Source organism: Drosophila montana, unplaced genomic scaffold (genome assembly GCF_035044405.1).
Source record: "Drosophila montana isolate Dmon_TW-CO22-7 unplaced genomic scaffold, ASM3504440v1 contig_3200_1, whole genome shotgun sequence".
Classification (NCBI taxonomy): Eukaryota; Metazoa; Arthropoda; class Insecta; order Diptera; family Drosophilidae; genus Drosophila; species Drosophila montana.
The window spans coordinates 110521-137087 of record NW_026998080.1 but is presented as its reverse complement, the minus strand read 5'-3'; the positions used below and the strand labels follow the sequence as shown (position 1 = coordinate 137087).

Below are 26567 nucleotides of genomic sequence, written 5' to 3'. Positions count from 1 at the left end.
ATTATACGGGAAAAATTGTGCGAGGCCGCCAGAAGAAAGCCAATCCATGGCCTCGATCCCTTCGATGGTTGTTTTATTTTTGAACAAAAATCTTGATTATGGGTTTAGCTGATAAAGTTGGTATTTATAATCTTTAGATGTTCTTTTTGGCATTTTACTTTATATAAAAAGCGTAGTCTTGATTTTAGTTGAAATTCCGAATCCTTGGACGTTCTTTTTGGCATTTTACTTTATATAAAAAGCGTAGTCTTGATTTTAGTTGAAATTCCGAATCCTTAGACGTTCTTTTTGACATTTTACTTTATATAAAATGCGATGTCTTGATTTTAGTTGAATATACGAATCTTTATAAAAGAAGCGTAGTCTTGATTTAAAGTTGAATTGATGCGGAGAACATTTAGTTGGTATCTTATCTTCAAGAATATTATTTCAAGAGTTCTATTTATTCAATGATTTTTTGAATTCTTTTGATATGGAGTCATAGAATAGTTTGTGAAGATGCCTTGGAGTTGATAATGCTTCCATGTTCCGGAAATTAATATAATTTTCTTATTTATTTTTTTTGTGTAGCATGTTTTTCTGTTCTCTTGCTAACATTTGAAGAATTGTTTATAGCGTTCCATTTGAGATGATATTTTGCTATGTTCGACTTTAATTTTGTCCAGCTAGAGATGAAGTTTTGCATTGTTATAAAACAATTCAAAGGCATTTGCTCTGCCAGCATACTTACAAGACTTGAGACAGCATTCAACTGGTTTGCACTGCACGTGGTTTATGACTGTACTTTAGAGATTCTCGGCTGGGTTAGCCGCCACCACGAACCGGTGGCGGCTCAGCTGCTTTAATTTAATTTAAAAACTAGAGTTTCTCGAAACTCTTTTTGTACTTCACTTTGTAAGGCGTCAAACAAAACTGTGCCGCAGCGCTGATCTGTTGGAGTATTTATAGCCGGGGCGAAAACCACCACCAAATACGATAAAGGGGCAACCACGTTCCGCTCAACAATTGAAAATACTTTCGCATGAAATGAAAATGTGCGCCCAGAACACGCAGGCGTGCCCCGCTTTGCCGGTGGTCTGCGTGCCGCTGGGTCATAACAGCCGAGGAGGGTTCCAGATATACGGGAATGCATTGAAATGGTAATGTTTATGCTGGTATGCGATCCCAGGAGTCGTGTTGGTGGTGGGTAAATGCCACCACCACAAGACACACACAGACACAGATCTGTGAGAAGTTGTGTGTGTGTCTGGGAACTGTAGCTGCAACCAGTTGATATTTAGTTGAGTGCATATAAATCAGTCAAGATTTACACGAATTAGTTATCCTCGAGACTCGAACAATCTCCTTAACTTTCTCACGCTTGACACCGCCAACTGGAAATTGTAAAAAGGGGCGACTGTTTTCTTCTTCTTTTCTTTGTATTTTGGCAACTATTCATTCTGGTTTCTGGGGTTGGATTTCTGCTGCGCCTGCGTCAGACAGTTGGCTACTGGTGGGCAGCCGCGAGGGACTTTTATGCTGGTTGCCTTGCGACCAGCTACTGTCGCATGCGGGTCACCCTGGGCGGAAAGGCGGCTGGCTACAAGCAATCAATACTCAGGTATTACTCTATTAACTATATTCACAGATAAGCTCGCTGCTGGCATGTCCGTCTGCCGATAAGAACTTTAATCAGTTGACGGCCCGATAACGTGCCCAATTGAATTTGAAGCCGAAACAGGTAAGCAGTTCTCACCTGGCCGTGCAGCGTTTGCAATCATGTCGCATAGCTGAGTTCTTTTTTTTTTTTGTTGCTTCTTTTGAAAATGTTTCGTTTCACGTATCGCCCGAAATTGCAACATTTTCTGTGCCTAGTGATATTTATTTACTTGTATATACTCATCGAGCACTCAGTTCTGCATGTGAGTGTTGCAATTGATTCGTATTTAATTCCCTGCCCCATTGCCACATTATTCATTAAATGGAAAGCTCTCTTTGCTTTTGCGTGCTCTATGGCAACATATTGACAGAGCTAAGTGAAAAATATTTTGCGTGCTTAATGAAATGAAAAATTAATTCAAATGAATCGAGGTAGTCTGCTTTTTATATGGAACTTAGAAAAAAATGGAAAGAAGAAAGAAATATACAAGTATAGCAGAGGCAAAAGCTAAAGGAATGAGCATGGAAAGCGGTCTGCAGCGGTCACAGTGGGCTGCACAGTGGGCCGAGTGCTATCAAAAGCACGTGTTTCTGTTTTAATAGATTTTCAAAATTAAAAGATTAAAAGTCTTCAAATTTAGCTTTTGTTTGTGCTCTGCCCCTAATATCAAATTGGAAAATAAATGTTAACAATAAAAGTTAAATCGAAATAAAGGTCTAATATAATATATAAATATATATATATTGATAAAAAATAAAACAAAATATCACACTAATAAAATGATAATTCTCCCGCTTTTTAAATACCCAACCAAGTGAACCACTTTCGGCCCACTGTGCCGCTTGGCAATGATGAACAACAACAAATTAATTTGGTCTAAAATCTTTTTATATATGAATATTCGTATATATATAATAATAATTTTTCTTTTGGACAGCCCAGACAAATCTATTAAATGTTTTGGAATATATTTTATATATATATTATTCTTTACATTTTTCGTGTATTTTCATTTAAAAATAGCTTAAATTTATAATGCCACGAAATGGTGCTGACTCAAAGAAACACACACACAGACTCACACAGACGGGACACACACACACACACACACAGTCAGTCAGTGGGACACTCCAATTGGAAAACAAAACATACAATTTATAAAGTCGACTCATGTTAAAGTGAAGTGCGTTTACATGCCCCCCCCCCCCCCTCCCGCCACACGCCCACCCGCCCACTCAACCACTCACCCACTCTCACACACAGCAATAGGAAAAGCTGCGTCGGCGTTGACGCTGACTGCGCAGTCGACGTTTGCCGCCTGCTGGCGACGCGTTGACAGAGTCGCCGATGGCGCCAGTTTCATGCGAAACGTACGTTGATTAACTTGTTGCATACGCGTCGCCCGAGTCCTGCCCCAGACACTTGTTGTGACCGTGTGTTTGTGTGTGTCCGTGTGTGTGTGAGTGCGTGGGTGCCATAATCATTTGCGTATTGCGGGCGCCACTAACTGTCCGTCCTGTTGCTTGATCCTGGTCCCTCCGTCTCGATTCCTGCGGCAGGCAAGCGTATGTGCACAAACCACAAACAAACACTCGCAAAAATAATTCACAACTTAACTGAAAGTCGCGTTTAAATTCAATAAAAACTAATTTTTTAGATACAAATGACACAAGCTGAAAGTGGGACCTATACAATTACAAGACGCGAAAACAGAAATCAAAATGTGAAATCAATTTCGAAAAGAAGCTGAATTATAGCATCGCAATTTGTGATAAAAATAAACTAAACTCTTAGTCCGTTTACCAATACTGGAGGATGACACTGATTTATCCCTTGTTCCACACTTGTTCTGCAACACTACAAAGTATCATCAAATGATGAAATCACTGAAAAGCTTTTGAATTGAACGCCAATTCTGCCATCTACTTAACTTGGGATTGCTTCCATTCTCGCTCTGAAGAAGACAGTTTCATAGAGCTTATCAACACTGCAATTAAATGGCCGCTCGTCTATTCCCTGGTTTTTAAACACTACACATTTAAAAACCATGCTTGGGATTTAGATTTAAAAGCTTATTAAATTTAAAAACTCGACTAGTACAAACATATTCTTGCTTTTCGAACACTAGCGAACATACACTTTGCAACACTAATACGCCATTTTCAGGCAGTGTCATTGATCTGCTCCTAAGAAAAGTTTTCTTCTGAAATGATTTTTATGGCCAATATCTTAATTTTGCCAATTGTTTTTACGAGTGTAGCTAAATAGTTGGTTAGTTGACTGAGAATGCCGAGGTCGGGGCTGCCGTCGATGATGACACTGAAAGACGCCCGCGAGCTGTAAACGCCCCCTCGCCCCAGCCCCTGCCCCTGCCGCGCAGCGTGTTATCGTTAATCGATGGTCGCCCATCAACAAAACTGAAAGCAAACAAGCAACAGGAGCCGCTTTGGGGTTGGCTGCGCGTCAGCGTCGACGGCGACGTCGACGTTGAAAATAAATAAGCAGCGCTGCGGTTGGTGGCCGCAGCTGAGGCGACTGTCGACTGGCGACTGCCGATGGCGACTCCTGAACCGCATGACACTTGTAGTCACGAGTAGGCAGCTTGCCGCACAAGTCGCATAACTGTAATTCACACCTGGACGCCGCCGTGGGCAACAGGCAACAGGCATCAGCAGGACAATTGACCAGGTGGTGCTAGGTGCTCGATGCGGCTGCGTGCGGCACTCAAGGTCGAGTGTTCGGTTCGGTCTAATAAAATAATTTAATTAAAAATCAGACACGTACATATAAACATATATAAATATATATACATCTGATAGATATATAAAATTGTTTTTAAAAATGCTGGCGGCGCCGGAGAATCGTTTTCAATATGTTTACTTTACGCTCTCCGGTCTGGTGGCCTGCACCATGTTGATACTCTTCTACATCTCCATGCGCACAACAATTGTGAGTGTGTGTGCGTGTGTGTGCATGTGTGTTTATGTGTGTATTATGTGTGTATTTATTCCCCGCGCCTTTCCCTTTGCAGAATGAACGCCTGCGCGATGATCTCAAGCTGGTGCAGCGCCAACTCTTCTACCCAAAGCCAAATCCGCACTGGAACTACAACAACAGCTGGCGACGCATCGGAAATGCATCGCTTAGGCATGAGATATATGCCGCATATTTCGATGTGCGCACGGATATTATAAGTAAGTCCCCGATATGGGAAGGATAAGGGAATTAAAAAAAAAGACCTCAATTGATCTGAGGCGTCTGAACCGGGATATTAATTAAAGAAAGAGAAATTAACTAGGAATTTAGGAGATGCATTGTACTCTGTTTTTAAAAATAGAAAGGGGTATATTGGTTTTGGGTAAATAGCCTATACGTAAGAACTCAATTTATAGAGATACTTTTTTACACTTATTGCCCACGTCAGACAGAGTTAACATTTTTTGGACACGCCCCCCCCCCCCCCCCCCCTCCTTTTTATCTTCAAAGCTTAGTAATGAAAGCTTAGAATGAAATATCGAACCCAGAGGCCTACAGAATTTACAAAACTTTATATTTTATAGTCTGCCGGAGGGTTACAGTTTTGGCGACACTGTATCCATAAAAAACCCTCCCCTGAAATGTTCATAGTTGTTTTCACTTTGCTTAGCTGTCAAAATCAAATTAGCCCCAATTTCATTTCTATTTAATTTAATATTTTTTTAATGTGACCGTTTGCCTATCTACAAATATAATGTGACCGTTTTATGATACGAACATGAACTATTTCTACATAAATGCAGCTCGCGCTGTGGCCTAAATATGGGCTCTGACGTGAATACTTTGGCCTTTCGCAAAACTTGATTTGAAATCAACTTCTGGCATGACTCACATTCGCGACTTTTCTTTGTGATATGCCAAAAACAAGAATAGATGTGCAAATTTTATTCCCAAAAAAAAAAACTTTCTAACTTGTGTAGAAAACTTAGAATTAATTTAAGAGCGTGACACAGTTAGTTGGAGTATGCTCGTCCCACCACGTCCCACTGCGGGCGTTCATTAAAAGCCATAGAAATGTAATAATAAGTGAAGAATGTTTTTTTTGTTGTTTTGTTGCACAGTTTTCTGTCTAGAAAAGCATATTAAATACTCAGTTTGTCAGTGGTCGAAGTAGAGGGGATAAGAATGTCATCATCAACAATTTATCATCACAATAATATCGAATCATTTAACTGACAAAGCAACTAAAAAATTGATATGCCAGTAATTGTTCGTTAATCTTAAAAAACATACCCGGAACCTCTATACGGTTAATATTTTATACTATAGAATTTTCTGTTGTATTGAATTAATTTATCAAAGGCTTAAATAAGAATAGGAATAAAAATAGAAAATGAAAAAATTTTAAATGAAGAAATTTAAATATATAAAAGAATTTAAGAAAAATAAAATAAAATAAAAAATTATTTTCTGAGCAATATTAAAAAAATTATAATTATATTCTAAATGTATAAGTTGTAACAGACACGTTCGCGGATATTTTGTGTACTGCTTCAGATTACTAATTACTAAAGTATCTAAAATATTTTAAGGGAATAAGATGTTTAAGATATGAAGCGGAAATTGAAATGTATGCCTCTTCTTTCCCTCATGTTAGCCAAAATCTGTTAATCATATGTTAAACTTGATCTGAAGCTTACGCTTTGCACGCTCCTCATGTATCAAGATGCGACTGAGATTGGAATCAGAATATTTGCCTAATTCCCTAAAGTTCTTCTCTGAATAAAAGAAACTTTTCTTGGCAGTGAAATAGAACCGAACTCTCAGCTTTGTTCGAACTCCAAAGCCTTCCAAGTGTGTATATCTGCAGACGTCTTTGATAAGAACACTTCTTAACAGAATAATCTCACCCTTTTGCCCTAAGATATTCATATTTAAATACCCTCTACTCGGCACAGGCGGCGTGAGGCTGGACGAGGAGATGACGGTTGGTTCAGTGCGGATTTTTGCCATTTTGCCGGCGCGTCTGCGCGACTCGAGACTGAGCTGCATTGTGCGCTTCGCGGACTTCACCAGCTACGAGATTGTGGCCGAGGAGGCGGGCGCGATGCACGATGTGCACAACAACACCTTTGCGGCATGGAGCATTATGTGCCCGCTGCATGTGCCAAAAAAGTCACCAGTGCTCCTGCCACAAGCTGTGGCACTCAGCTATGCATCCAATCGGCTGAGTCACCTGAGTCCCAGCTACGTGCAAATCAGGTGAGCTAAGCGAATTGACCAATATATGCCCCAAATGCAGGCTCTACTTTCTGCTTTCAGCTATCCGCGGAACATGTCGGAGCTGTTTGCCAAGTCGCGACGCACGATTTCCGTGTGCGTCGGTCCGCTGCAGGAGAACTACTCGAATGTGCTGCGCCTGGTGGAGTTCGTGGAGATGTACCGACTGCAGGGCGCGACGCACTTCTACTTCTACTACGTGGAGGCCAGCGAGGAGGTACGTCGCGTGCTGGCCCACTACCAGCAGAAGGGCCTGGCCGACGTCTTCGAGTGGAATGTGCAGGCGCATCTCCACGATCTGCACTATGCGGGCATCATGGCGCAGTTCAACGACTGTGTCTATCGCGCCAATGTCGTGGACAATCATCGCTATGCGGCTGTGGTTGATCTGGACGAGGTGATGATGCCCCTGAAGCACAACTCCCTGGCGGACTATCTGCGGCAGTGCGACGAGGGACGCACCTCGGGCTTTGTCTTTCGCAACGTCTTCTTCTACAGGCGCGACAGCAATGACACCTTCAATGCCCCGGCCCACGTCATGAATCGCGTGCTCTACACCCAGTCGAAGGTGCGACGCACCCTCGAGGTGCTGCCCGCTTATGTGCGGAGCAAGGTGGTGGTCAATGCGCGCTCCATTGTGGAAATGGGTAACCATCAGGTGTACCGCTCGGCGCCGGGCTATGTGGATCACATTGTGCACCAGTCGGTCGGCCTGCTCTTCCACTATCGGGACAAGTGCATCAACTGCAAAATGGTGCTAATTGTCGACTATACGGCGCGACGCTTCGGCTCGCTGCTCTTCGATCGCGTCGACGCCACGTGCCTGGAGGTCTTCATGGAGCGGCACGGCATCTGCACGCTGGCGTAGCCGTCGTCCATGCCAGGGGCTGTGCCTTATCGCCCGCGTTAACGCCCACCAAATGAGCGCTAAGCGCTCGACAAATTCCGAGTAGCCAGCGGCCAGTCTTGTGCTATCCATTGTGGCCTCAACAACTACTGCAGCATGCTTAAGTTCTGTTCGACTCGTCGCGGGGGGCAGCAGTCGAAGCCGCCCCCGCTGCCCGCCAAACGTGTGTCCAAAAGTGTATGAGAAGTTTAGTTATTGTAGTACCTAAGTGGAAATGTGTGCGCCTTGTGTTTTTGTTTACATAATAAATTGTGCTTTAAGTTTAGTGTATATAAAAATGATTTGTCTTGGCCTTTGCAGTCCTCGCTGCGTCTGCAGGATGTCGCCTTGAGCGATGCGCAGCTGTTAAACGTGCTCAAGGCGCAGCGTGCGCGAGGTCCTTTAATATTGGCTCTCAGCAGGTGAGCAACAACAGCGACAATAAAAAGCAGCAACCACTAGCGCAGCATTTGCCTAATTAACTGAGCTTGCAGCGCAACAACAACAACAACAGCAACGGCGAAAAGTACAAAGGAAACGGAAATGGACTCTTGCCCACACTGCGGCACGCCATATTTGCAACGCAAAAGTCAAGCATTGCCAAATGGCGCCGCGACGGCAGCAGGTGAGCAGCCAGCAGCGGCTTAACATAGCGATAAGCGAAGCCTCACCTAACAGTGCTGTTAACAGGTTGACATTGAGCTAGTGCTGTTAACAGCCTAATATTAACATCGCTGTTAACCATGTAAATCTGATGTTGTTATTATTATTAACAATGTTAACAGTAGCTTAACATTGAGATAATGTGTTAACAATGCCTAGCAATGCATTGGTGTAACAGCATAACATTGAGCTTAACATGGCGCTTGCTTTATTTAACTTTACGTGTTTTAGGCTCTGCACGCGCTTTTGCATTATATTTGGGTTTTATTATAAAAATATACACATTTTCCCATATATTCAAACATTTTCTTAACGTGGGTTTTCAATCAAGTCTCTTGATAAAAATATAAAACTTGATTATCGGAATTGGGTTGAAATTTAGTGGAAATTTATGTGTGGTGTATGTGTTGTAGCCAAATGATTAACATTCGAGCATTTGCCATGCAGTGCTTGGTACTTATTGCATTACTTAAAATATTAGTATGACGCTCAGATAATAGTTTTATTTCTGGCTGTCCACACGTGAAATTCCATTTCCCATTCAAATCATCATTTTTAATCACAGCTACAAAAAAACGATTAATTCTTTTTGGGTATTCACACAAGCAAGTGTTAAAAAATCTTGTTTGTTGGAATGAAATTCAGTCTAGGAAGAGCTTTAATGAAATTTTAAAATCGTATATATAAATAAATATACTGCAATATCTCTGGAGACATATGCCTCTCAGTTTAAAGCAAATCAAATGCAGGAAAAGAAAAATCAAAATTGACAGCTTTGGCCCGTCCTGTGACTGTCTCTGTTGTCCTCGGCTGTCCTTTGCATTCACAGTCACTTGACAGGCGCTCTCGGACTGCAGCTTCTGCGACAACTAAGTAATGCCTGTCCAGCGGCATTGCGAGTGAGCTCATTATTCATTATTCACATAGCCAGCGCATTGAAGAACCCTCCACACCTCCTACCCTGGCTCGAACGTATTGTCAATAATGTCATAAAGTTGTCGCTGTGCGCTCTGCCGCTGCCCCCTCCTCTGCCTCTTTCCCTAATCCTATGAGTTGAGGGCGCACATTTCAGCACATAAACGAAAACAAACCATAAAAAAAAATATAATATAACAAAAGCTAAAAACAGAAAAACTAGCGCTGGGGCAATAATAACTGTCGTCTGTCTACTTGCTGTCTGACGGTCGTCGAGTTGAGTCCAAGCAGAGCTGACCCCCGACCCCTTTCAGATATGCACATATATATGCCTGGGCGCGGGTACAGTCAGTCACAGAGGGACAGAGGGCAACGGGACACGCCCTTGCCGCTGCCTGTTGGAGCTTGACGACGCGCTGCTGAATGAAAGGGAAGTGGCAGGGGAGGGAGGGAGGGAGGGCAAGTGGATAGCAGCGCCTAAAGCCGGCAGCAGGCAATTTTATATACCCTTTAACCAATCTACCTATTTGGTATATTATATGTAAATAAGTTAAATACTATTTCGTGTTGCTTCTTCAGGTACTTCTAATTTTGAGATGGTGTATTTAAGTATGAATGAAATTTTTGTAAGATATTTTATAATTTGTATTCATGTAGACTTCTTAAGTGAATTTTTGTATTCCAGTCTATTCGTCATACAGTATAGAACATGTTTGTGTGGTAACTTGTAGTGCGGCATTCCCGACTGTTTGTTAAATCTATTTAAGCCCGAGGGTGAGCTATGAGGTTGTTCTCCAGTTCTTAAAAATATTCTCCCGTTCTTACTCGTTCCATTTGCATTTCAAGCAACTCAAATCTATATTTCTATCAATGCCAATATTATGCCGAATACTTAGCAATCTTTCTTATCTAATGCAAATAAAACTTGATATATGGTATGATATTTTCATATTGCCAAACCATAAAAAGAACATAGATAATGCTCGAGGGTGTGCCATAGATTTCATAGGACAATACAAAATATGCAGCTAGCAAAAATTGCTTGACTGATTGATCGATTGATGATCAGCGTACAGCTCAAGCTGTAAGAGCTAGGAAGCTGAACTTTTTGCTGTAGTTAACTTATGTGATTAAAGGACACTCTAAGGCGGGGTTTTTGGAAATTCTATTCGCAACTGTGGAACATTATGCATTGAAAATGTATTTAAGGCTCTTCATGAAGCCTTATTTGAGACGTGTTTAACACTGTTCGATCGAAAATATTTAGTATTTGAGCGACTAATGAAAGTATTATACTCTTGTTATTAAACAACCAAAAACTTCTTGTACAGCCCGTGGAGCTGGCAACCCCACCCGCTATATGCCATCGTTGTCGTCATTATGAGGACTGTGCCCACTTCAGAGACATGTGAGTGTAAGCTGCAGGCCCGTGCCCTAAACCAGATGCGCACATGTACGAGTACCCGTTGTCGTATGAGTACTCGAGTGTGAGTGCGAGTACTCGCAGCTTGTACAACTTGTTGTTTGTTTGGGTTCTTTTGTTTCACTTGGACAGCGCAGCTCGTTGATGGGGAGAGACACAACATGCTCGCCTCCTTTCTCCCCCCTGCACACCCGCCTGCTCCGCACCCCTTTTTGTCGTGTGTGCATCTGTGTGTGAATTTATGCATACAAATTGGAAAATATCGGATCTGTGGTTCGTGCCCGCCAAGCGCAGAGCGCGTCGAAACAAACAAAAACAAAAATAAAAACAAATCGTCAACAAGTCACGCCAAAGCCGGCTACAGAGCAGCTCCCAGCGCCCGAAGCGGACGGCAGAGGCTGAGACTCAAAGCACCCACCACTCGCAGCTGGCGTCGCAGTCGACGCGGGCAGCAACAAGTAAACGTCAAACTAATCAAAAGGCAACGCACAGTGGCAGAATTCTATTATGCAGCGCTCGAAACAACGAGTGTGGAACGAGGACTAGGAATAAATATAGATATGAAAAGAATATGCTAAAAAGGCGAATTTAGACAGTTTGTTTGAGCAGATTATTCATTTGTTTGTTAATGAAGTGCATTTTAAAAGCGTGTAATTTTGAGCATACACTAGAATGATTTCCTATATATTCTTGATGCATTTTATATAGAATAATAAGCTGCAGTCACTGACTTAACTAAAATTTTATTTATGCTCTTAGTTAAATAAGGCTTAAGTCATGAATTTAAATTCTTTGGAGATATTATAAAATTAATATATATACACATATATATAAAAACAAAAATATTATATACGATAATATTTGTCACTTTGAGAAACAAACGAATACTAAAAGAATTTAAGGCAAGTTCGCATACAACTATTCTTATGCCCAAATAATTTATTACTTATATTTATAAATATAAAGCTATTGTTGTGCTCCTAAATACAAACTATAAATTAAATCACAAGATAAAATAATCATTGATCTTATATGCTTAAGCCTTAAGCACTATTAAGCGCTTGCGTGCCACTGTGCCGCACAGACGCTGCTCTGTCGCTGCCAGCGTGCGCTGCGCTGTCGCCAAATACGCCGTTGTTTTGTGCTATACGATACCGTGGGCCCCTGCTATTTAGTTACTACAGAAGTTTTGCCAAGTCAAGTTGTCGTCGTGAGTGCGAGTGCGAGTGTGTGAGTGCGAATACGAGTGCGAATACGCGAGTGAGTGTTATTTTGCACCCACAACAACAACAAAGAATACGATGCTGATCACAGCAACAACAACAACAACAACAATCAGTAAGAACAGTTAAGACGCGCGCGTGAAATTGTTAACAGCCCAAAAGAGATTTTGTCTGGGCGCATCGATAGCTTCCCGCGACCCGCTCCCGCTGCCCGCCCGCTTCCCGTTTACCACTTACCACTTGCAAGTGCGCGTGTGTAAGTGTGTGTTTAGTAAATGTGTGTGCGCGTGTGTGTTGCAGCTTAAGGCGTTACCAGTAAACGTTCACTCTCCGGCCCCGAGCACAACGTGAGTTCATAATTTGTATGCCCCTTGCCATTAATTAACCTTATCAAATTAGAGCGCAAATTGCGAACGCAAAGTTCAGAGTTGAGTTTTTTTTTCTTCTAGTTCCTTTTGAATTCCCCTTTATTCCACTATGCCAATCCATGCTTAACCTAGACAAATCCCCACTGTGCTACGGTAGCACAATACAGATATAACTGTTATAAGGGCGGGTACAAGAAACGCAACGACCTTCGCTTCATTAAATATTTAAATCCAAGTGTGATAAGCACTTATTAAGAAAGACTATTTTTAAGGTAGGCGACTCTACGAAGAGATAGACCGAAATGCGGCTTAATTATGATTGCATATGGCATGATAATATATAATAATAATATTATTATTATAAATATTATATACCCAATAACCGACCGAAAATGGCACAAAATGTGCGCTCCAAATTGTGTTTTGTGTCTGTCGCTCTATTTGTCTATGGATCTAGATAAATGTGTGCGTGTGTTTGTGATTTTAATACGTTTTAAATTATACTGTACCGGGTTGTTCGAGTCGGCTTTTGGTCATAGTTCAATTAATTTTTTAATGACCGGATGCATGGGGTACGGCATGCAAATGAAGTTTTGGGCCAGCGCTTGGGCCACACTCTGGATATTATATTTGAATTTATTATTAGAAATTGTTTTTTAATATTTTCAATTATAAAATTTCACCTGTCACAGACGAATACTTTCAATAAATTGCGCGATTCGCGCATATTAATTATACGCACTGTGCACTGCCAAGAAACCCATTGTAAATGTCTTTGTGCTAAATATTATTTATTATTCTGCCTTTGTTTACGGTGACAACAACAAAAATAACAACGGCATGACACAAATTTTGATAAGACAGCCGGCATTAGTTAAAGTTCTTTCGAGCTATATATAGTATGCATATATACATACGTGGTATATGTCGGAACGAAAGTGAACTTCAGAATTTATTGTCAATAAAAACTGTGTGCGATAGCAACAATAGCGCTTAATTTAGTTTAGAACTAACAAAAAGACAATTGATGATAAGCAACGAGGAATTGTTTATAATTAAGCCACGCTTAATGAACTTGGAAAAACTTATTTAAATATTTAATTTAAGTAGGACTGGCGTTTGCACTCGGACTTAAACTTATTTCTCAAGATATTAAATTCTCAAATTTCTTTAATGCTATTAAAGACGCGTATTTCCAAATACTTTATAAACAACATTTGAATATTCCCAATAAAATAAAATTAATTTTAAAAACTATTTGACGTGATTCACAAGAAAGTAAAGATCTATTCTGAGCATAATAGTGTAATTAGTTTGAACACCCAACAAGTCAAAATAATTGTCATATTTAATATTAATTTTAACAGGAAAACTTACCTTCATCCAGCATAATTAGGAGAGGGAGGCTAATCTTAGCCGAAAGGAATAAAATTGTATTGCACATTATCATTATTCAATTATCGAACGATTATTCCTACGTTAGAGGCAATATTTAATATATTCTCATTTGCCTAAACAAAGGTGTTTAAGTATTAAGTTATCTGAAATGAAACAAAAAGTTAGGAATATAATTTTTTGAACAAAAATCAAGTCATATTTTACAGCCTATTATTATATGCATAAATAATATTAAGGGTTCATTTGGCTGGAAAAGTCAAATGTTCCGCCTGCGGCAATAATAATAATAAAGAAATATACTAAGTTTAATAAACTCACCTTTAAGACCTGCAACTAATTTGCTTAGTAATAGACTTTCGAGTGTTTTTGCTGATGAGGCGAATAAATATTTGATGGCCTTCTGTCTGTATTCAGACTAGTTTCGTGACAAAGTAATCATATCCACACCCTCTCAAAGCCCACGACATCGAAAATGATTATAAAAAATGAATGGCTTTCGAGTTTTCGGCCAAAACTAGAAGTGTGGGCGCTACCTGGGCCCATTAGTTGTTATTATATGCTGGCTATACAAAGGCATTTCGAGAGACGCTCAAATCAAGTGGCATATTGAATTACGTGTAGCACATGCAACTTAATCATTCATTCATGCTTCACGGGCAATTAAGGTGGCTCAGGTACTTAATTAAAGCGACACTTGGCCAAGACATGGAGCTAAGAGCCCCGCCCCGCCCCGCCCCAGGTAACCAGAAACCACAACAATGTCGGAATGTCGACGACAGTTAAAGTGCCACTGGCAAAAAAAGGAAAAAAAAAACTCTTGAATGTTTCTCTCTTTGGGTGCCATTGACCGCTGGCTTATTGTGTATTATGAGCAGGGGGAATATAAACCGAGTCACAGCCAACCCATTGAGTCACTTTCGGGAGTATATCTGGGAAATGTCACAGCTGCAGCCTTTGTTTTGGGGCAGGTAAATTGTAAATGCCTTCGCTTACGTTCTGCCGGAACCCTATCAATACCTTATTACGATTATCGATTGGGTTCGTGCGCCTATCTAAGTAAATTGACGTTTCCTTTTAACACACTCTTATATCGCGACTTGGCCTGGGAGCAACAAATAACAAAGCGTTGCTCGATAAAGTTAAGCATTTGGCACTTAACCAGTTTTGCGGTTCAAGGTCAGCAAATGGAAGAATGGCTAAACGGGAAGAAGCACTCAGGCTTGTACATTGCCATTTCAGTCTCTATATAAAAATGTAAGACACAGAAATGTAATGGTAACAGCCTTTCTATGCGATTTTCATAAGCTTAACTTGTGTGTGAATGATTAAAAGTATATGTTAAGCTTGCTGTCTGTCTTAGCTGAATCCTGACTGTTATTTAAGATATAATTCGCCATTTTCCTTCTGAAATCTGAATCAATTTAATATTTCTTACAAACTTAAGTACTTACAAGATCTTAATTATTTTCGATGTATACCAATATGTATATTCTAGAGAAGTCGATATCGGCCAGATATAAGCCTCCTTTGAGGGTCCCTCTAGCTCTCCATTTTTACTCTCTCTCTTTTTCTCTCTCCAGTTCTCTCCATTTCTAGCTCTATCTCTCTAATGCATTTGGTCCCTAACTCTCTCTGTCAATTGCCATATTTTTGTAAATAATTCTTTATTCTTGCCTTTCTCTGAGATTCTCAACAATTTAAGTGATAGCTACATTCTCTCTTTTTTTCTCATTCATTTGGTCTGTTTCTCTCTCTCTCTCTCTCTCTCTCTCTGAATATACTTCACCCTTCTTATATATGTTTGCTAATAAATCTTTCTTCTTGTCCCATATTTTTCTTACTTTTATTAATCGCCATTCTCTGAGATTCTCAGTTATTTAAGTGATACCTACCTCACCTGGTGATTTTTTAAAACAGTTTTAATTTAGTTTTATTTTGGCAACATTAAAAAACTGAAGAGGGAAGAAGCAGCGCAGCCGCTGAGAAACTTTATAATAATAATAAAAAACTAATTATAATAAAGCTTGGTAATGAAAATACGGATGCGCGTTAGGCCATTTTATAACTCTGTACAGGGTATCTTTTTGTCGAGCACTAACGACTTGTTTTCGTTTCTGCTGGCTATCTATAAGTAGTTTTTGTTATTTGGGTAGCGCCGCTCAGCTGACAGTTGACTTTTATTTGATATTTTTTGGCTTTTGTGTTTCCAGTTTTTGTTTTCAATTTCGCTGTTCGCTTCTGTTGCCAAAAACTGAAATATGTCGCATAAACAATATGCTTTATATGTATTTTGAATTCTGGCATATGATTCAGAGCCCGCAGATAAATGCGTTGTGTGGATTGGTTTTGAATTTTGTTCAAGTTGAACGTGAACCAAATTTGAAATGCAATTAGCATTAATTTGTTATCTATGGAACAAACGATTATTCAAATTCAAATTTAAAATGCTGGGCGTTACCCAAACGCCCATATTTTCAACTTATTAAACATATATTTTTCTAAAACGAAATGGCTTGCAATTATTTTGTGGAGCTCTTGCCATGTGCTAAGAAATTCCCTATTTTTATTCGACGCAAATGCTTGATTAAATATTGATAAAAGTACAGATTGTGTGTACGAAAACTCAACAAACTGGACAAACACACAGGCGTACATATGTTCAGATATAGATATTGCATAGCCTTGTGTATAACGTGTGTTTTTTGTATATTTTTTGCATGTCTGATAAGTTAACATTTTGATTTTCTACTTTTATCAAGTATTTTATTTATGTCTTGCGAGCTTTTTCCTTCATTTTTTTTTATATTTTTATTTATGCGCATGATTTCATTGCTAAGCAAACAGAAAAACCATTTAAAATCAAAGAAACCCGATAAGTTGCCCCCCGTAACTGACGTTTGGCAAAAGTCCCATGCCTGATTAACGAGTGTTAATTGTATTTCTAAGCTCCGAGCGCTCTGAGCGGCCTTTGCGCCGAGATTGGCGAAATCACTTCCAGCTGATGAGTGGTTGAAATTGAAAGCTGTTTCCAGCTTTCGATAGATTGGCAAAATGCCAAAACCTTCTATTGGCAAGCACCAGGTGCTCAGCAAAACAGCTGGGCTTCGTTCTAACAGCAAAAAATAAATAGAATCGAACCTTTTGTATTTTTGGTTAGCACAGCGAACTTTGTATACTCTACAGCGAACAAATATTAAAGTTAGGATTTGCAAAAAAATGTAAATTCCCATATTTATGTTTTTTACCGCTGAGTTATTTAGAAAAGAAAATTAATACCGAATTAATAGATACTACAGAATGTACGGAAACACATAAATATTACGAGAATATTATATTTGAATTATTTAAAATATATTTTAATCATTGGAGAATTTAAGAAAATATAAAAATATATTTTATATAGAAATCAATAAGAAAATGGTCATAAATTAAATAATTTATTTAATTTTAAGAAATTAATGATTATTTAAATTTATTTTGCTTAAAATTGAAACTTGAATTTTACTGAATTTTAATATGATTTATTTAAAATCAATTGTTATAAATTAAAATAATATTATTTAAAACAAAATATTAAGAAAAAAAAGGGCTTTATAAAGTTGTCTACTATGTTGAACTATAAATAAATATAACAAATATAAATAATTAGTATTAAAGCCATTTCAAGTGAGTAGATGCATATGGAACAGGTTATGCCCTTTGTAAGGGTATTTTTCGAAAAGACAAGCTTCCCATTGGTGGATTCGATTGATTTGAGGCAGCAGGAAATCGAACACAAAGAGAGAGGCAACAAAGCGAACGAGCTTGTGAGCGTGTGTGAAAGAGAGGGAGAGACGGCAGAGAATACTACAATAATTAGCTTTTGTTGAGCACAAAACCGCAACAGCAGCAACAACAACAACAACAACAATGGGCAGTTAACAACTTTGGCAAACTTATCGTCGCAGTTCCAGTTGTTTTTGTTTTGCTTTTGTTGTTCTTGTTGTTGGGGCCGGCTCGCTGTCTGTAGAGGAAACGTTGCTGCCGGGTTGCCAGGTGACAAAGTGTTGTTCTCAATTGTTGTTGTTGTTCTCAGTTGTTGTTGTTGTCGGTTGTCGATGGCGCGCTGTGTGAAGCTTGCGAAGCTTCAGTTGCCATTAGAACTTCGACTTTGACGTTGTGCGATCGCGAGCGCGTTCCGACAAAACGAAAGAAAGAAAGAAAACAAAGCAATTACACTGCGCTACACAATACCGTTGTTGGTATACGAAACTGTTGCTATTTATAGCATAACTAAAAGCGTGTGTACTTGTATCTGTGTGTGTTTTTGCTTGTAACTGTAAAAACAAAGTAGGAGCACATTTCGGTCTGACGCAACGCGTCAAAGTTTTTGGCTTTAATGTGTTTGTTTATTTCGCTCCAAGGAGCGTAAAGTAAGGGGCTGTGGTGGGGTAGTGTAATGGGTTCATGGTCTGAGTTTGACCTTGCAGCTAATAGGAAAACTTTAGCGCTTTGCGAAATTGCAATTAGGCGTCATGTTTAACACTCGCAGCGCTGAGATCATTGTTCGATTTTTAGCCACTTAGCAAATTTATTATGCTAAGTTCTAGTTCTGTAGTTCTCCTTGGACAGCAGATAAGACAAGCCGTTGACCAAATGATATATGTATATGTGTGCGCCTTTTCGAGCAGACACAAATCTAGCTGGCCACAGTGTGCGCAGTCGTTGACCCGCCCCACGGGCCCAATTGGGCGCACTCGCCGCATATCGTGTTGTATTTGGGATTCAGAGATTTCGGTGCAGATTCAACATTTCAGTTGGCGCACGTACGCGTTGCACTGAAGAACGCGGCACACAGAAAGCCAAACGACAGTGCACAGTGGGACCGTGCGACTGCGGGACAGTGAGACAGTGGACAGTGTCTTTGATATAAACCGACGAATTTGCAATTAATTGAGCGCTAAGTGCGCCGCTTTGGTTCTTAGTTGCTTTTGTAATTTGCCGCCTGACGTTGACCTCACAGCGCGCGCAGGCAGCGCAGCTCTGACGTCAGCGCTGACGTCGTTGTCGACGTCGACGGCGCTGTTGGTGGGTGGCTGCAGAAATGAGCGCGCGAGCCATAAATTAATTAACTAACTATTTTGTTTGTATTACAACTGTGTGTAAGTGTGTGTGAGCTGTGTAAAAAACAAATAAAGTGAGCAAGAGTGAAAGAAGGAGAGAGGGAGAGAGACAGAGGAAAAGCATGCAGCATGTTGCCCAAATAAATTACGCATACGTAAACAGAAAAACAACAAGCACAACAACAACAACAGCAACTGCAGCACCAAAAGTGTAGGCAAATGAAGAGGCAGCAACAACAAGAACAACAACAGCAAAACAAATGCTTAAAAGCAGCGTTTAAAATCTATGCTAATTAGCAACAAAAACGGCAACAACAACAATAACAAAAACCAAAGCAAAAGAGAATATAAAATCAATAGGCTGTGTTGACTTTAGGCAAGCCCCTGTAATATTAAAAGAAAAAGCGAGAAATTGAAAGAAAATTAAATTTATATTTCTCATGCTTCAATACATGACTGAAAAATAAATGTGTGTTGGAAATAAATCTAAGCTAACTAGCAGCAAGAATAGCAACAAGTACAGGAATATTAATAATCAATTTTTAAAGATTATTTAATCGATTATAATGACTAGAAAAATAAAGCATTTAAAAAATACATATATATATATATTTACTTTTATAGAAAAACAAGATAATGTTTTCTAAACAAAACATAGTTATTAATTTCGTGTTATCTGAAGATATACCTTATTATATATATATTTTATCATATTAAATATAAAGAGGTAGTTTTTTTAAAAAATCAAAATTAAAGACATGCAAAACGTTTTCAAAAGTTGTTCATAATTTCATATGTTCATAGCAAACAAAAGCTAGAACTGAGTTATATATTCTGCATGCATAATAATAAATATAATCGATTAATTCGCAATTAAAATATAATTTAACTAAATAACAAACACAAAAGCTCTTGACAGTGTCACAAGCATATTTCCATAAAAAATAGTTGTTTGTTTAATTCCATTGAATCCACTTTAGCAGCTCTTCAATTTTGATTACATTTTGCATAAAGTGCAGCGATTTTTAATATATCGAACGATATTCGTAGCACAATTTCAACACGGAAAACCTAATTTCGATTCGTCGAAACAAACAGAAACTCGTTTTTATCAGCATTGAAAGATAACTCAAAAATAATATAGAAAATGAAATGCATATCTATTGCAATAAGTGGTAATTGTTGTTGTTGTTATCGATGTTGCGTAAGAAAAAAAACTACTCTAACTCAAGTTGGGTATATGAGTTGAGCGTGCTTTTATAGAGAGTTAACGATGCTATTTAATAGAGTATAATATGATAATGCTCTAGGCAATTTAGAGACCACAAAATAAAAGCAACAGAAGCGAAACCAAATTAAATAAACTGAGTAAGTGCCGAGGGACAGAGACAGAAAAAGTATTAGAATAGTGTGAGAAAGAGAGAGAGGCAGAGCAAGAGGGAGAGTGAGGTCTATAGCCTGATGTTAAGGTGTTTCTTAGACTTTTAATGTCTGTCTAGCAGAGAGGAAATTGCCGTTTTAATAGGTTTTTAATTAGGCAGCAAATGTTAAGTGTGCTCCACTGTGCTTCTCTCCTCATCTGCTTTTAATTGTTGTTTTTAGCTGTGAATTCCCTTAGCCCTCTAGGGTCGTGTCGCACACAGACAACTGCTTCCAACTGTTGCATAATCGCGGTGCACCTCTGTCGTCCCCCCCAGCCCCAATGCAGTTCATTTGCATCACGTGCACATTTCACACTTGTCTGGCACCTGACAGGAACGGGAAAGGCCTTACAGATCTATTTGCGGCCCACGATCAGCATGACGAATTGAATGAAGAAGCAGAAGCAGCTGAGGTAGCCGCAGTCAGAGAAAGTCAAGAAATTGAAATCCATTAAGTACTTTTAAAAATAAATCAACGACTACTAACCGCATGGCCCAGTAGAAGATATATATACAGATATGTATACATATATATACTATACAGATACATATGTGAGCCGGCACACTTGTCAGTCGGAAAAAGTGCTTCAATTTCAACTCGTAAAAATTATTCAAGTGTAGACACCCCAAAAAATCGGGGGAACAGAGAACAGAGATCGGAGACCGGAGACTACAGAACACAAAATTGTAGCAAAGCTAAAAACAAAATCAGAGAAAAAACAAATCGAAAAAGAAATTACGCACGAAAAATATCTTGAAAATGCCATAGATACAGATACACACACGCACACAAACACACTCACTTGACTGCAGTCGCGTGTGTGTGTGCTGTGTGATATTTAAATGCGTTGTAAGCGATTTGTTTGGGCATATTGCCTGAGGTGGGCTGTGGGTGGGCGCGGGAGGGGCGGCCGAAAGTAGCCAAATTGATTCAAGAAATAAACATTCTTTGTGTTTTAATTAAACAACATTTTGAATGACTTTAAATAGACAAAATTGAATGAAATTAAAACAAAAATACAATAGATAATAAATAAAATTCCAGGTTTATAAAGGCGAAAAAAATGTAAAATTAATGAGAAAAATAGCTTAAAATATTATAATACATATTTTTCAAGTTTAATTGAAAATTGATCATAATTTAAACAAACTTGTTAAAATTTTGAAAACTAAAATTTTTGTTCTAAATAAAAATTACATCAGAAAACTATTTGAAAAATTCTTAAATAAATGCCATAAAAATCTACAATTTTAAGAAAATATAAAAAAAAAGTTGAAACGTCTTTTTTAATTTTTTGTTTCAAGTTTTAAAATATATATCAACTTTTAATTACTGTCTTTATAAATCGTAAAAACAGAGTCCACATTTTGAGTTCCGCAAATTTGAATAATTTATTGTCTTTATTATTGAAATGCGATCAGCGGGCAATTAAATTTTTTTCTCAAATGTATTTGAAATAATTAAAAGAAAATATTTGTTTAACCAAATTTCGAGCATGAATATATATTATTAAATAATATATATATTGTGTATATTTCTATTCAATTATTGAATGGCTATTTGTAGCACAAAAGCATTTCAATTTTTGCCTTCCTTTAGCGTAGCAAATTTATTTGTTTATTTCAAAGTTCAAACGTCTCAAAGTTGGGTTCTTCAGTTTTCTGGCATTCATTGCATAAATAAAAACATTAAAATTGCAGAAATTTCAACGTAGCCAAGAATATAATTAAAGATGACATTATTTGCAGCCGAAAAATAGAAGCATTTTCTAAACAACTCAGTTCCGATTTTGTTTATAACCACGAGCAATATACCATATACATATATCTAGATAATATATAAACGTATATATATTTTTTCTGTTTTTATTCTGTTTTTAAATCTTTGCAACATTTTTGTTTGACTTTCGCGTGTGCCTCAAATCCTGAGAACTTGACTTGACTTGGACTTGATTTTGCTTGCCTTGTTGTTTGTTTATGTTTGACTAGCTCCAGAGAGACAACAGCGACAACAACTTTGAATACACTGAACAGCACGTTTGCTTATTTGCTCTGCACTTAACACACACGACTCCTTCAACCGCCACGCCCCTAACCCAGAAGAACTCCCACTACTTGAGGCAAATGTGTTGCGCTCTTTACAATTCTACAGACAGCGCCTCATGTATTTTTAAAATGATCATCAGACGAGCCTCATTATGAATGCCCCATATTGTTGTTGCTGCTCTTGTTGTGGGCATTTTTTTTAGTTTTTCTTGGCGTTTTTTCTATTTTTTGTTTTTTTTTTTGTTCATTACGTGCCTATGTGCAACTGATTTGTGCGGCCCGCCTGGCAGCTGGGAGCAGCCCATGGCCCATTCCTTGGTCGCCAGTCGCCGCCAGCAGAAGAAACGGGAACGCGAGCGCGCAAAACAAGTCGAAAGAAAATCTTGTCAGAAAAATCTGTGAGGAAAAACGAAAATGTCGGGAACACAAATCGGGAACACAAAAGTTGAAAACTAAAACGTAAAAACGTCAAATCGAAAATATTCCTTTTTTTTGCGTGGTTTATATCTATAGATATATAAATATATATATGCGTGATTTATATATATATCTGTATATCAAAATTTGTGCAGCGCCGGACGCGTGTCAAACTTGTGCCGGGCAGCTGAGCGTCGCAGTCGCCGTTGACGTCGCAGCTGGCGTCGCAGCAGATGTCGACGCTGCTTGAAATGCCGGCTCGTCGCTTTGGTTGATCGGCTGACGGCGCCGTATGGTTCAGTTTTTCAGTTTTAGTTGTGTTTCTGCCAGCGACGAGTGACACAGAGAAAGAGAGAAATCTCTAAACGACGTCGACGACGACAAAAGACGACAATAAACGAGCAATAATAAAAAACAAAAGCAAAAAGCACACGAATTAAAGCAATTTTTAGATTTAGCTGATTGAAAGCGGCAACCGCGGCGTATGCGTAATAGCCAGACACAAACTGCAGCAGGCAGGCACAACAAATCAAGCACACACACACACAGACACACACATATACATATATATATATATATATATACAGAGAGACTTTAAGTGTGGGTTCCGTTTCGAGTGCAACAGTTTCCCAGGCTTAGACGCGACGTAGACGATGCCAAATAATCGTAATCGTAATCGCAATCGTAATCGTAATAAGCGCAATAAAAATCAGAACGCAAATCAAAATAAACAACAAGCGGCGGCGGAGGGGACAGCAACAGAGGAGCGAGAACAGCAGGAGGAGGCAGCAGCAACAACTTCATCATCATTAACAGCAGCTAATGATCATCAGCATGATAATAATGCAAATTCTGGCAGCATTTCAAATGGGTCAACCACAGCCGGTGACAGCCTCACAGCTGCTGATGAATCAACCACTCGCATAGCCAGCAGAGAGGAGAGCCAGAAAGAGGCAGAAGAACAGTCTGTGGTGCAACTAGAGGATCAGTCAAAAGATCAGTCCAAAGAGCAGCAGATTGCAGCAAAAGATCGGCTGGAAGATCAGTCTGAAGATCAGGCAGAAGAGAAGCTGGTCGATAAGTTAGAAGATCAGACAGAGGAAAAGCCTGTCCAACATTTGGAAGATCAGCCCGAACATCAGACAAAAGAGAAGCCCATCGATCAGCCTGTGGATCAGCCAAAAGAGAAGCTTGTTCAACAGTTGGAAGATCAGCCCGAATATCAATCTAACGATCAGTTAAAATATCTGTCTGAAGATCAGACAAAAGAGAAGCCCATCGATCAGACAAAAGAGAAGCTCATCGATCAGTCTGTAGATCAGACAAAAGAGAAGCTTGACCAACATTTAGAAGATCAGCCCGGAGCTCAATCCGAAGTGTCTGAAGATCAGACCGAAGAGAAGCTGGTCGAACAGTTAGAAGATCAGACAGAGGAAAACCCTGTCCAACAGTGGGAACGGCAGCCAGGACATCAGTCTGAAGAGCGGCTGGAAGATCCGCCTAAAGATCTTACAGAAGAGAAGCTTGTCGAGCAGTTAGAAGATCAGTCTAAAGCCCATCTGATTGAAGCAAAAGATCCATGTGAAAATCGGACAAAATTCGAACACACTGTGGAGGAGCCGATTGCACAAGCAGAAAATCAGCCACAAGAGAGAATTGAACAGCAGATCGAGCAGGATCTAGTTGAAGATCCAATAATAGAAAAGATTATCGATCAACTAGCAGAACAAGCAGCTGATCAGCCAAAGGAACATCTGATTAAAATTCATTCGGAAGCTCAGTCAGAAGATCTGCAAGAAGATCTCCATAGAGCAAAGAAGGCTTCCGATCAGCCATTAGATCAGTCTGAAGATCAGTTCAAGAAACAGCCGGTGGTTCACATAGTGCCTGTGATAGTTGAAAAGGAAGACAAACACGAAGCAGCCACACAGACGCAATCAGACGCAATGGGTGCCAAAAACGCCAAGCAGCAGCGGGAGCAACCACAGCAACAGATGGAGTTGCCGCAGCAGCAACAGCAGCAACAGGAGCAACAGCAGCAACAGGAGCAACAGCAGCAGGCAGCAAAGCCACCAGGTAGTCCACGTCAGGCCAAGGTGATAGTGCATCGCATAGTGCGCGAGAGCAATGATGAAATAGACGCACCTCAGCAACAGTTGCAGCAGCAGCAGAAGCAGGAGCAGGAGCAACAGTTGCAGCTGCAGCAGCAGCAACAGCTGCAGCAACAGCAGAAGCAGGAGCCACAACAGCAGCAGGAAACACAAACAGATCAACAGTTGCCAGCAGCTGTGCAAGAATTGCTGGCGAACTGTCAGCTGCAACAGCCGCTGGCTCAGCAGCAACAGGCCGAAACACAGCTGCAACAGGTCGTTACACAGCAGCAACAACAGCGTGCACCACAGCAACATGCCACAAAGCAGCCGCTGCAACGCAGCACCAAAGTCATCATACATCAGATACGCCTCGAAACGGATGAGGAGGAACGCGCTCGTAAAGGTAAGCCCACAATTGAGGAGATCAGCAGCACCACAGCAACAGCAACCGCACACAGCACCAACAGCGGCAACAACAGCGGCACCTTGTCCCCGCCGCCGCGTTACCTGGTCGAATCGCCCTCGCCTAAGGCCGTGCAACAGTTTAATAAATTCGCGCGCGATGTGCAAATTCAGGAGCTGGAGCTGAGCAGCGATTGCAGCTCCGGTGAGTTCAATGGGCCGCTGCAGTCGCCCCTCGTATTTGAAGCGGATTCGGAGACGGAGGCGAGCACGCCGACGGCTACGATTGCGCCCGTTGCTGTTTTAGCGTCTTCGGCGGATTTGCCGTCCAGCAGCCGCGCCGAGCAACAGGAGCAGCTGCGCCAGAAGCGCGTCCAGAAACGCAATGCACTCGAATCGCACTTTCTGCCGCAGCTGCTCAGTCCGCGCTATCTGGACAGCATTCTGGAGGAGAATAGCGAGGCAGCAGCAGCGGGCGGCGATCCCAGCCTGAGTCGCAGCGCCTCCGCCTCCTCCTCCGGCAATGATCCGGCGAAGACGCGTTCACCGCTGCCAGCGAAGGCAAACGAAGCGTTTCCGCGCAGCCAACTCGACTTCAGTCGCCGGCACAAGCGTCGCGAGGAGCCGCTGGCTCTCATGCTGGAGACAAAGCTGCTCGATCAGCCCAGTGATTTGGAGAGCTGCTTGCGACTACAGAGTACCTTGTCGCCGCAGTCCGAGGATGCGGAATTGGTTTACCTCAGCTCGTCCGGCTCCAGCAGCGTCTCGGATCTAATGGAACTCGAGCTCGAAGAGGCAGCTGCCCTGGCCAAACGCGCCCTCAGCGACCTGGACACGGATGCCAGCCGGCTGATCAATCGACCCGACGACGACCTCAGCAGCACAACAACCACGGAGCCGATCAGCTCATCCAACGAAACGGAAACCGAGGGCGAGTGCGAGGTTCGTAGCGCAGTACTAACCAACTAACCATAGGAGTAGCAGGAGGTTTAGTTCGAGAGGGAAAAGGGAATCAGGTGAAATAGGTGACAATCAGAAGAGTAACAAATGATGATTAGTTCCATGTGCCTAGGAGGTATATTTAATTAGAAAAGAGTACAAATTATTTTTACTAAGTTTATGAAGAAATTTCCATTCAATAATTCTTCACATTGTTTTCTTCATGATAAGCATATCTTAAGCCAAAATCAAAGTTATAATAAACTATATATAAATTTCAATCCGACTAAATGTCAAATTGGTTTTCGTATGATAACATATCAGCATATATTATATAGCATATTTATTTTAAAGGACTACATTGTTTAACAGCAGC

The 26567-nt window shown here is 40.3% G+C and overlaps 3 protein-coding genes and 1 long non-coding RNA gene across 5 annotated transcripts in view; 3 read left to right on the top strand and 1 right to left on the bottom strand.

The window, feature by feature from the left end:
- Window positions 1–1747: 1747 nt before the first annotated feature.
- LOC135431248 (uncharacterized) lies at window positions 1748–8060 on the top strand. Of its 2 annotated transcripts, none has more exons than XM_064686243.1 (4): window positions 1748–1901; window positions 4671–4833; window positions 6574–6877; window positions 6938–8060. In XM_064686243.1, the coding sequence occupies exons 1-4, from the start codon at window positions 1806–1808 to the stop codon at window positions 7761–7763; spliced, it is 1389 nt and encodes a 462-aa protein (XP_064542313.1). In that variant the 5' UTR covers window positions 1748–1805; the 3' UTR covers window positions 7764–8060. The 2 variants fall into 2 exon arrangements, with proteins under 2 accessions (XP_064542313.1, XP_064542312.1); XM_064686242.1 differs by lacking the exon at window positions 1748–1901 and adding an exon at window positions 4429–4588.
- A 5580-nt stretch (window positions 8061–13640) lies between these two features.
- The window catches only part of RNaseZ (ribonuclease Z), a 52582-nt gene continuing 39655 nt past the window's right edge, over window positions 13641–26567 (bottom strand). Inside the window, exon 3 of the mRNA XM_064686241.1 lies at window positions 13641–13914. Within this exon, the coding sequence (XP_064542311.1) occupies window positions 13906–13914 (9 nt within the window). The 3' untranslated portion in view covers window positions 13641–13905. The remainder of the gene's footprint in view (window positions 13915–26567) is intronic.
- Window positions 17826–23128, top strand: LOC135431253 (uncharacterized). Its single transcript, XR_010436773.1, has 2 exons — window positions 17826–18051; window positions 23059–23128. It is a non-coding gene; the product is annotated as an uncharacterized LOC135431253 (long non-coding RNA).
- Window positions 23411–26370, top strand: LOC135431991 (putative mediator of RNA polymerase II transcription subunit 26). The gene has a single exon (XM_064687428.1). It carries the CDS (start codon window positions 23411–23413, stop codon window positions 26219–26221), a length of 2811 nt encoding a protein of 936 aa, XP_064543498.1. The 3' UTR covers window positions 26222–26370.